At 41.7% G+C, this 12,800-nt stretch overlaps 1 protein-coding gene across 1 annotated transcript in view; it reads left to right on the top strand.

Annotated features, from left to right (window-relative positions):
- LOC115103837 (nucleosome-remodeling factor subunit BPTF-like) overlaps positions 1–12,800 on the top strand; it is a 52,622-nt gene that overhangs the window by 7,307 nt on the left and 32,515 nt on the right. The window contains 3 exon segments of the mRNA XM_029624817.2: positions 1,720–1,940; positions 10,596–10,841; positions 11,394–11,585. Coding sequence (XP_029480677.2) covers positions 1,720–1,940; positions 10,596–10,841; positions 11,394–11,585 — 659 coding nt within the window.

Below are 12,800 nucleotides of genomic sequence, written 5' to 3' on the forward strand. Positions count from 1 at the left end.
CTAAAGCTACCCCACACTGGCTAGCTAGCCAGCCCCGACAGAAGCGCCAAACAATCAGTAATATATTATTATAAGTGATCATTACTTATTTATTAATGTGTACAGTGTCAATTTCAATCAGGCACTGAGGTTATCCACGCAAGAAACACTGTTAACCCATAATCAAAATTGAAGCAGAAGTGCAAGCAATTGACCCGTGATCATGTTCAAACTGTGAGCTTTTTTTACATGACAGATGGCACTCTTCAATCTTCGCTTTTATCCAGAGCGGCTTACATCACTTTTTTAGCTTCTCTGGTAAGGTACAGAAAGGCCAATGCCTCACTTGTTTGAAGGATAATGACAATGTAAACACACAAATATTAGTAAGTGATAGCATATACGCCAGCTATTAAGCACAAGTCACAGATGGTGTGGTAGCAGACTCCTTTAACCAGAGAGGAGAGTGTCACACACTCATGTACACGAGCACAGACACACACCTGAACAGAGGGATTCGGGGGGTCGCCTTCACTGTCTCATTGCCGCTCCCACTCAAGAAGGTGGCCTTCACTGGTTGCAGTGTAATCGATCTTCACCATCCCGATAGAGAGAGAGAGTGTGTGTGTGTGTGTGTGTGTGTCTCGAGTGGGTGGTTGCATCCTGAGAGGATGCTGACTAGATTGTTGGAATACTGCCTAAGGCTAGTGAGACTCAGGCCTAGACCCTGCTGTGCACAAAGCTGTCCATTTGTTGATATTTGGTGTGGGCCTATGTGTTATGCATGCCTAGAGCGCTCAAAGGTCTTTCTTACAACTTTAATTTTCCAATAATCATGTTTTCCTTGAATGCAGCTAAGGTCATGTTAAAACGTAAAAGTGCAATTCCATCGCTTCTCAACCTAATTGTCATTGTCTCCAGCAATGGGGCGGCAGGGTAGCCTAGTGGTTAGAGTGTTGGACTAGTAACCGGAAGGTTGCAAGTTCAAATCCCCGAGCTGACAAGGTACAAATCTGTCGTTCTGCCCCTGAACATTCAGTTAACCCACTGTTCCTAGGCCATCATTGAAAATAAGAATTAGTTCTTAACTGACTTGCCTAGTTAAATAAATGTAAAATAAAATAAAAAATACCAGTGTCTACATACAGTGTATGTGAAAAAGTGCATTTTCTGCGTTCTACCCAATGACTGATTTTTCAAACACATTGAGATTCACGGTGACGTGGAGAAATAAAATACCCCTCTGGCTTGAAACTCGTTTCAGGTTTTGAAAATCACAGTTTTTCTTCCTTTTAATCCTACCTTGTAATGTCATAGAGAAGCATTTAGAACCTTATCTTTGCAACCACAGATCATAGAAACACACCTTTTCACATATCTAGACACCCGTATGGTGCTGAAGATAATGAATATGAGTTTGTAAAGTGGCGGAATGGCTTTTAAGGAAAACTTGCACCATAGAAGACACATGTATTAAATAGTTGTCAGTACTATGTCCTTACAGTGAACAATTTACAAATGCAGGTGTCTGCTTAAATGTTCTTCATTCTACTGCTCGTCATTTGATGATGGCATCAATTAATCAAAGACATTGATCTCTTTCTCCCTTATACTAACTATCCTTCTCCGTCTCCCATATTCTCTCCTTCCCTGTCCCCTCCATCTCCTCTTATCGCTCTCCCCTCCTCCTTTTTCTCTCCACCCCCTCCACCGGTGTCTCCCTCACTTCCTCCACCCCAGTGAGGAGGACGGCGAGCAGGAGGACAAGACCATCTGGTACTACAGCACCAAGGTGCAGCTGGCTGAGCTGATTGACTGCCTGGACAAGGGCTACTGGGAGGCCGACCTGTACGCCACGCTGGAGGAGATCAGGGACGAGGTGCACACGCACATGGACATCACCGAGGAGCTCACCAACAAGGCCCGCGGCATCAACAAGTGCTTCCTCACCGCTGCCAACGGTAAGAGATGTGGACACGTTCAGATGGATGTAGGTTATGTAGAACAAACATGCCCTATCTGACATGTTGAATAAAGTAGAATAAAAATCTCTTAATGGCATTTCTGCAACGTTTACCTATTGAACGAGGCCTAGGGTACACACACACAGGTTTTTGGATTTTTTTTCTTATTTATTCTAGGTAGAGGTCGACCGATTATGATTTTTCAACGCCGATACCGATTATTGGAATACCAAAAAAGACGATGCCGATTTAAAAAAATATATATATATTTATTTATTTATTTGTTTGTAATAATGACAATTACAACAATACTGAACGAACACTTATTTTAACTTAATATAATACATCAATAAAATCAATTTAGCCTCAAGTAAATAATGAAACATGTTCAATTTGGTTTAAATAATGCAAAAACAAAGTGTTGGAGATGAAAGTAAAAGTGCAATATGTGCTATGTAAGAAAGCTAACGTTTCAGTTCCTTGCTCAGAACATGAGAACATATGGTGGTTCCTTTTAACATGAGTCTTCAATATTCCCAGGTAAGAAGTTTTAGGTTGTAGTTATTATAGGAATTATAGGACTATTTCCCACTATACCATTTGTATTTCATTAACCTTTAACTATTGGATGTTCTTATAGGCACTTTAGTATTGCCAGTGTAACAGTATAGCTTCCGTCCCTGTAGTTAGTGCGCGCTAACTAGCTAGCCATTTTCTTCGGTTACAGCAGCCTCATCTCGGGAGTTAATAGGCTTGAAGTCATAAACAGTGCGATGCTTGACAAACAACAAAGAGCTGCTGGCAAAACGCACGAAAGTGCTGTTTAAATGAATGTTTACACGCCTGCTTCTGCCAGCCACCGCTCAGTCAGATGCTTGTATGCTCAGTCAGATGCAAGTCAGATGCTTTTATGCTCGCTAGATAATATCTAATAATATCATCAACCATGTGTAGTTAATTAACTAGTGATTATGATTGATTGTTTTTTATAAGATAAGTTTAATGCTAGCTAGCAACTTATCTTGGCTTACTGCATTCACGTAACAGGCAGTCTCCTTGTGGAGTGCAATGAGAGAGAGGCAAGTCGTTATTGCATTAACTGTAAGTTTGCAAGATTGGATCCCCTGAGCTGACAAGGTGAAAGTCTGTCTTTCTGCCCCTGAACAAAACAGTTAACCCACCGTTCCAAGGCCGTAATTGAAAATAAGAATGTGTTCTTAACTGACTTGCCTAGTTAAATAAAGGTATTTAATCTGCGCCCAAAATTACCGATTTCCGATTGTTATGAAAACTTGAAATCGGCCCTAATTAATCGGCCATTCCGATTAATTGGTTGACCTCTAATTCTAGGACTAGTATTGTCATTTACAGTCATTTCAGAAGAAGGTTTTACCAGTTCTTTGCGTAGTTATTTACTATTAAACTACCGGTATTACATACTGACAACGTGTCTATTGAATGCAGCTCTCTGTACGTTGTTAGATAACTAACCTTACATTCCCCATAGTACACATCCTATTGTTTCCTTCCTTTTGAAGTCTATCATTGTGTTACTATCATTGGATGGGTGAAAGCTTTACATTGAATCTATTGAGACCCCAGTGAATTTTCAGCACAGTTTAGTAGGGTAAAGCTGTTATGTATTTGTTTTTACATTATAAAATAAGTTTAGGCTTTTTCTTCAAATAAGACTGTTTGGTTGTGTCCTAAATGGCACCCTATTTCCTATGTAGTGCACTACTTTTGACCAGGCCCCATAGGACTCTAGTTAAGAGAAGTGCACTATAAAGAGAATAGGATGCCATTTGGGATGTACACTTAGTCAAGAGCGGCTAATTCCAGTAATTAGCGTTTGACTCTGACAAATAAAATCAATGATTGGTTGTTTGACTATTGCCCGTCTGAGGGAAAGGAGCACAATTACAGCAATGCCTGCCTCAATGGAATAGATTATCAATATCTCTGAATTGGGTCACTCTGTCATTTCCATCAGTCATTGGTTTTGCCTCTTGACAATGCTCAGTGGTTTGGAGAGAACTACTAGTCTATTACTCTATTCCCCTTTCAGTTCTTCCCCTATGGTGAATGAATGGTGTTAAGTGATGAGCAAATACTTACTCTGACTGTGTCCCAAAATGGCAAATGTAGTGCACTACTTTTGACTGGGTACCTTTTGGGACGCAGGTACGCTCTTGTCTTTTGTTGATATTCATCATTGGCATAATTTTCTCTGTTCGGTTGGTTCTAACGAGGCTGCAGATTGCCTCCTGCCCACGGCTGCACCTCTCAATGTCTCTGTGTTGGTAATGTGAGGGTGCTGATCAGCACGGCAGCATACACACACACACACACACACACTTACTCAGTTCAGATCCATGGTATTGGGTGTGTGTGTATGGGTTTTACAATTATGACTCATGAAAGTTGTGCACATTAGCATTTTGTGTGTGTGTGCATGTTTGTTAGGAGGGACGTGCACATGCACATCGTGTAAGGCTCTAGATATAGTAGTCCATGTATGGTAGTGTTGTGGGTAATTTTTCACCATGTCAGTTCCATTATTTGAATTCCAATTTGTTCAGTTTTTTTCTGTGAGCTCAAATTGCACATTGCGTTTGAGTTTCTCTAGAGATAAATCACATCGTGAGCGAACTGCGATGAAGATGGGAATTGTAGTTTCCAACAGGCCAATGTTCTACATAGTTTAGCGCAGACAAAATTGTAATGAACTACGATGACCATAATCCATTGCACAACTACTTGTCCTGTCTGTTTCTTTTACCACATGCTACGGAAGAGACTGAAGAAAATACATGATCTAAGTGATTGATAGTTGGTATTCAGCAGTCATAAAACTTATGCCTTATTTACTTTGAAGAACAACTAAAATAATTATTTTGTCAGACCGCATAGGTTGCAGTTTTATAGAGATGAGATGATAACTGAATTAAATAATAAAGTTGTAATATACACAACAATAGAAATATTTTATTAAAGTAAAGTAATGTGAACAGCTGATGGTTAATAAGTAATTGGCAGTCATTTGCATCGTGGGACTTTATTCATTGTTTTATTCTGTTGTTACAGCATTCAACCCACATGCATTTAATGTTTTAAAAAATAATTGAAAGGAAAAAATCTTTTTTTAAATGTGATAATCGAATCGACCTCAAAAAGCACTAATCGCTCAGCACTAATGTATGTGACTAGCATACTGCTGTCCCTCTCCCACCCGCCTCTTGTCAGATTATCATAGTGGATTTACCACTGCCATCCCAAAGCAATATCCTAAATATTTCCAAACCCCTCCTATTTGGGTAAGTAGGCCTTAATCAGTGGGGCAGTAGCAGGTTGGCTGGCTGGTTGTGTTTGAGTGCCTCTATCTCCTCCTGTGCTGGCTTGGCCTGGCTGTAGGCTCTGGGGGCTGTGGCACTGCTCCAGCAGGCTTCACTGGGAGGAGGTCCAAGATGGCAGGACTGAATGCCTCTGAGGCAGAGAGAGAGGGTAAGGGGGGGGGGGGGGATAGAGAGGCAATAGTCATTGGTGGGGTTGAGGAACAGTGGAAGAATATGGAGGCGAAAGGGGAGGAAAGAGATGGAGAAAGAATGACGGAGATAGAGGATAGAGAAATGTAAGAAAGAGAAAGAGAGGGAGATGGAAGACGAGGAGGGCATGGCTGTGCTGGGTGTCCACCTGTCTTCTATACGTAGCCAAGACAGTCCAGCTGAGCCAAAGGTCCCTGGCTCTGAGAGTGTGAGGCGCTCCATTGTCTAACACCAGAGAGCCTACCAATGACTCCTCCTCTGCCCAGTCTGTCTCCCTCTGTCTATCTCTCTTTATCCTGCTTGCTCTCTTTCTCTCTGCCCTTCTTTCTCTCATCTCTCATTCTCCCTCGATCTCTCTTACTCGCTTGCTCTCCCTCTCTCGCTCTTTTTCCCCCTTCCTCCCTCTCGCCCTCCCCCAGTTAAGTGAATACTACTCAGTCATGTTGAAGGGCCATAGGAACCAGTACAGCCATTCCATGACATAACTTTAATCTCCAGTCCCAGTTTGGCTGGGCTCCAAACAGTTTCCTTATCTCCTTCATGACAACTGATCTGATGAAAGAACAAATGGGATGGTTGAATGTGATAGGGTGTTAAGGTTATCCGATCCTTTTACCTATCAGTGGTCTCGAGGTGACGACAATAATAGGAAGCTGTTGTAACAGCTATTCGGCTATGTATGCTATTGCTGAGGCTTTTTAGATTGGGACTTGTATCTGTAGCCTGGTCCGAGATTTGTTTGTTTGACATGGCAATGACCGTAGGACTGTGTTAGAGAGTATAAACAGATCTGGGACCAGGCTATTGTAACTGTGCAATTGTGATGGACTCAGATACAGGCTGAGATCCAGTTCTCTGTTGGTGTGCCTCCCATTGAGAATGAATGGTTTGAAATCTCACCAGTGAGTCTACTTACGACCGGCTCCTGCACTGTGGAAATCACATTATGTCTGAAAGAGCATTTTACACACTTTCTCTCTCACATGCACATAGACAAACACACCACACACACACACTCCATAAGACACTGACATTGGGAGCGCGATCCCAGACTGGGCCCCCTACGAAGACACTTTAGGCTGCTGTCAAGGTTTCTCCACCACCCACACATACATGCTGTCAAGTGACAAATGACAGAGGAAGTAGGCTATTTCTGATGCCTGCAACAACCCGTTTTTCTTTGTCACCATTCCATCCTTCCCCCCGAAATATTAAATAACCTGCTTCATTACAGAGTACGACTGAAATTTCTCCGCATGTGGTCCTGCCATAGAGTGGAAGTCACACATTAATACAGGCTAATTTCTTTGTTTTTACCGCATTGAGCAGTTGTATTAAGCCGTGACAATTTCTCGCTATGCGGCTATCACTTCAGATAAGTCTCATTTTGAGGCGGTGTTCAATTCAAAGCACAGCTGGGTGCTAATGTGCTCATTCCCAGACAGACTACATGACCATTCCTATAGTATAACCCAGAGAAAAGCACAGTCAGTAGCAAGCTTTCAAGCACAGGTTTGAGTGTTTGATTTAGAGGTCGACCGATTAATTAGGGCATAACAATCGGTAATCATAACAATCGGTAATCTGCATTTTTGGACACTGAATATGGCCCACTACATTGCACTCCATGAGGAGACTGCGTGGCAGGCTGACTACCTGTTACGCGAGTGCAGCAAGGAGCCATGGTAAGTTGCTAGCTAGCATTAAACGTATCTTATAAAAAACAATCAATCTTAACATAATCACTCGTTAACTACACATGGTTGATGATATTACTAGTTTATCTAGCTTGTCCTGCGTTGCATATAATCGATGCGGTGCCTGTTAATTTATCATCGAATCACAGCCTACTTCGCCAAATGGGTGATGATTTAACACGCGCATTCATGAAAAAAGCACTGCCAATGTGTACCTAACCATAAACATCAATGCCTTTCTTAAAATCAATACACAAATATATATATTTTTAAACCTGCATATTTAGTTAATATTGCCTGCCAACATGAATTTCTTTCAACTAGGGAAATTGTGTCACTTCTCTTGCGTTCTGTGCAAGCAGAGTCATGGTATATTAAGCAGTTTGGGCTGCCCGGCTCGTTGCGAACTGTGTGAAGACCATTTCTTTCTAACAAAGACCGTTATTAATTTGCCAGATTTGTACATAATTATGACATAACATAGAAGGTAGTGCAATGTAACAGCAATATTTAGACTTAGGGATGCCACCAGTTAGATAAAATACGGAACGGTTCCGTATTTCACTGAAATAATTTATTTTAATTTTATAAATTATAGTTTCCGGATTCGACCATATTAATGACCAACGGCTCGTATTTCTGTGTGTTATTATATTATTCTTTTTATATGATTTGATAGAGCAGTCTGACTGAGCGGTGGTAGGCAGCAGAAGCAGGCTCGTAGGCATTTATCCAAACAGCACTTTCCTGCATTTGCCAGCAGTTTTTCGCTGTGCTTCAAGCACAGCGCTGTTTATGACTTCAAGCCTATCAACTCCCGAGATTAGGCTGGCAATACTAAAGTACCTATTAGAACATCCAATAGTCCAAGGTATATGAAATACAAATGGTATAGAGAGAAATAGTTCTATAATTACTACAACCTAAAACGTCTTACCTGGAAATATTGAAGACTCATGTTAAAAGGAACCACCAGCTTTCATATGTTCTCATGTTCTGATTAAGGAACTTAAACGTTAGCTTTTTTACATGGCAAATATTGCACTTTTACTTTCTTCTCCAACACTTTGTTTTTGCATTATTTAAACCAAATTGAACATGTTTCATTATTTATTGGAGACTAAATACATTTTATTGATGTATTATATTAAGTTAAAATAAGTGTTCATTCAGTATTGTTGTAATTGTCATTATTACAAATATATATATATATATACAGTGCCTTGCGAAAGTATTCGGCCCCCTTGAACTTTGCGACCTTTTGCCACATTTCAGGCTTCAAACATAAAGATATAAAACTGTATTTTTTTGTGAAGAATCAACAACAAGTGGGACACAATCATGAAGTGGAACGACATTTATTGGATATTTCAAACTTTTTTAACAAATCAAAAACTGAAAAATTGGGCGTGCAAAATTATTCATCCCCCTTAAGTTAATACTTTGTAGCGCCACCTTTTGCTGGGATTACAGCTGTAAGTCGCTTGGGGTATGTCTCTATCAGTTTTGCACATCGAGAGACTGACATTTTTTCCCATTCCTCCTTGCAAAACAGCTCAAGCTCAGTGAGGTTGGATGGAGAGCATTTGTGAACAGCAGTTTTCAGTTCTTTCCACAGATTCTCGATTGGATTCAGGTCTGGACTTTGACTTGGCCATTCTAACACCTGGATATGTTTATTTTTGAACCATTCCATTGTAGATTTTGCTTTATGTTTTGGATCATTGTCTTGTTGGAAGACAAATCTCCGTCCCAGTCTCAGGTCTTTTGCAGACTCCATCAGGTTTTCTTCCAGAATGGTCCTGTATTTGGCTCCATCCATCTTCCCATCAATTTGAACCATCTTCCCTGTCCCTGCTGAAGAAAAGCAGGCCCAAACCATGATGCTGCCACCACCATGTTTGACAGTGGGGATGGTGTGTTCAGGGTGATGAGCTGTGTTGCTTTTACGCCAAACATAACGTTTTGCATTGTTGCCAAAAAGTTCAATTTTGGTTTCATCTGACCAGAGCACCTTCTTCCACATGTTTGGTGTGTCTCCCAGGTGGCTTGTGGCAAACTTTAAACGACACTTTTATGGATATCTTTAAGAAATGGCTTTCTTCTTGCCACTCTTCCATAAAGGCCAGATTTGTGCAATATACGACTGATTGTTGTCCTATGGACAGAGTCTCCCACCTCAGCTGTAGATCTCTGCAGTTCATCCAGAGTGATCATGGGCCTCTTGGCTGCATCTCTGATCAGTCTTCTCCTTGTATGAGCTGAAAGTTTAGAGGGACGGCCAGGTCTTGGTAGATTTGCAGTGGTCTGATACTCCTTCCATTTCAATATTATCGCTTGCACAGTGCTCCTTGGGATGTTTAAAGCTTGGGAAATCTTTTTGTATCCAAATCCGGCTTTAAACTTCTTCACAACAGTATCTCGGACCTGCCTGGTGTGTTCCTTGTTCTTCATGATGCTCTCTGCGCTTTTAACGGACCTCTGAGACTATCACAGTGCAGGTGCATTTATTCGGAGACTTGATTACACACAGGTGGATTGTATTTATCATCATTAGTCATTTAGGTCAACATTGGATCATTCAGAGATCCTCACTGAACTTCTGGAGAGAGTTTGCTGCACTGAAAGTAAAGGGGTTGAATAATTTTGCACGCCCAATTTTTCAGTTTTTGATTTGTTAAAAAAGTTTGAAATATCCAATAAATGTCGTTCCACTTCATGATTGTGTCCCACTTGTTGTTGATTCTTCACAAATCTTTATGTTTGAAGCCTGAAATGTGGCAAAAGGTCGCAAAGTTCAAGGGGGGCGAATACTTTCGCAAGGCACTGTATATATAAAACATTGTCCGATTAATCGGTATCTGCTTTTTTTGGTCCTCCAATAATCGGTATCGTGGTTGAAAAATCATAATCGGTCGACCTCTAGTTTGATTCTTCTGGCAGAATTGCACCGTGGTCAATTCAGAAGATGTATTGATTTTAGCGTTTTCTGTCAGTGTGGGATGAAGCTATAGCGAATGCATACGCTGACTGACTCTACTCACTATCGCTTGCTGGCGAGAATATGAAAAATGCTTTGAGTTATAACTGTTTTATAGGCTAGTCAATAAAACGGTAGTTAATGCTCAGACCGTATATGTGACCGTCAAGGTGTAGCTCAGGGGTGCATAACTCAGCGCCTTGATTTTCTGCTGCCCTGCTGGTTTCAAATTCTACCTGACTGATCACCATTCTCTAATAACTCAGATTTGATTGTGTTGTCCTTGATAGTGTTTAGTCTATATACTGCTGAATGTTTTAAAGATCTTTAGTTTTCCCACCAATTTATTTTTTTTGACATACATAATATGTATTTTAATTATCTAAACAATTAAATTAATCAATCAATCTGTGTCCTCTCCCTTCTCCAGAGGAGATCCTGGACCGGCTCAGGGCCAAGCAGGAGGAGGAGCTGGAGGAGGTGAAGCGCCGGGCGGCCGAGGAGAGGGAGAAGGCGGAGGCACAGAAAACTCTCCGGAAGGAGGAGGAGACGGAGGGGCGAGAGCCCAAGGAGAAAACTGATGAACTCGAGAAGAAGGGAGATGAGGAGGGAGCAGGGGAGGGTAAGGCTGAGAAGGACAATGACCATGCGACCAAGGAGGGGACCACCATTACAGGTAAGAGACACACACACACACACACACACACCATCTAACTACAGCTACTGCTACATCGTGGTCCTACAGGCTCTACGGCCTGTTTGATATTACTGTGTCTTGATATAGAGCGATGAAGGCCTAATGAATTATTGATCCGTTTCCCACAGCTCTCTTCTCTTTCTGAGCCAATTAGAAATCCCTTGTGTTGCTTGTCAACACATCGGAGACCACTTTGTCATCTTAAAAAACAATGACTTCAGCAATACTGCTGATAACTCCTCTGTAATAAGCGTACTCACAAGTTTTACACAATGCCTGCTAGTCTTATTACAATACAGCATCTTCTATATACACAAGCTGGAAGTGCTTGTTGTGTGTATTCCACACAGTCTGATACATACACTTTGACCAACTCTGTTTGAAATGTGTAATTTTATTGGCTGCCATCTTGGCACCAAAAGTTCCAAGATAATTACATTCTGGTGAGAATGCACATTTGAATGGAGTTAGAATGTTTTCAACATGTAGCATAGTTTGCCAAATTCTGAATATCTGCGACTATGGTTGTAGCTGAGCTGGCTCCCTCTACTGGTGAGGGCTCCATCCCTGAGGGAAGTAAGCCTGATCTTCTGGCTCCACAACCCACCCTCCCCGCAACAGAGGCCCCCAGCCCTGCCGTGGGGGGGCAAGACCTCCCTACCGGGGCCCGAGAGCCTGGGGACGAGGCCCTAACCAACATGAAGGGAATGCAGGAGGCTGAAGGTACCAAGGGGGTGGTGTCACTGTGAACTTTGAACCCCATTCATCAACCCCCTCCTTTAACTTCCTGTGCTTGGGTTGTTCCTCTCCTCACATCCCGCCTTACCCTTGTCGGACCACTCTACCATTGGTCGCTGTCCCTCTTGCATCCATCATTTCATTGGCTGTCAAGCACCTCAATAATTTATCCCGCAAACAGTAGGATTTTTCATCCCTCTCAAACACCTGAATTTCAGCCTCGTTACTGAACGCTTGTCGCAACTCTGCTGAATACCTGCTTTTATTTCATTCCAAAATAACGCTTAAAGCTAATTGCTTTGATATGCAATCAGACTGAATAGCTTGGCATGAATCACAATGACTTTCAGACATAGCGTTTGATTCTGAGCCTTGCGGGCGCTATTTAACCAGTCAGCAGAAGTGCTTCGCTTCTGGCTTGCCGGCTTGTTATCATTATCATCACTGTTGGATGCTTACCCTTAGAGAACATGTCTCATTGTGAAGTTTAACCATCATGGCTGCCATGATTCAATATCCATCTTCATGTGTTGCATTTTAATAAAGAGCTTTACCTTTACTGTACTACTGGTATAAAACAAGATGTGTTGGGTTTGGCCATATGTTGCATTCCTGTCATGTTGACACTGTATCTTTCATTGGATTGGTGTCTTATCTGTTGACATCCATATTCACCGCTGGGTAGACATTGACCTCAGGCTCAGATCTACAATCAGCCTTACCCCTCTCTCACCATTTTTGGAGGGAAACTCAGAACTGACCTTGAATCAATGTCTAGGGGTGATTGGTCATGCCTTTAATGCATGGGTCCAGATCATTACTATGAATCATCATACCTCTATTGGCTGTGTAAAAGGCTGTGTGGGCGCTACAGGAATGACACGCATGCTGATTCATGACACCAGAGGGAGCTATTTCATGTCATTTGAACTTTGAAGGGACTGTCTGTTGGGTCTTCTCTTGAGAAGTCCACATCCCAGGCAAACAAAAATATGTATATTTGATTACATGCCACAATCCAAAATGAATGAAAAGGGTAGGCACCGTATAATTTCCTAATTCCCTGGTGGTTATTCGTTCGTTTGGGTCGAGGCATTTAGCTGGATCTACATACATGATTGCGTACCAGCTGCAAACAAATAGGATGTGGACTCATCTTGACATATGACTAACTTTGACGTCTGGAAAATATGTGTCAAA

The sequence above is a fragment of the Oncorhynchus nerka genome, linkage group LG15 (assembly GCF_034236695.1).
Source record: "Oncorhynchus nerka isolate Pitt River linkage group LG15, Oner_Uvic_2.0, whole genome shotgun sequence".
In the NCBI taxonomy this organism is placed as follows: domain Eukaryota; kingdom Metazoa; phylum Chordata; class Actinopteri; order Salmoniformes; family Salmonidae; genus Oncorhynchus; species Oncorhynchus nerka.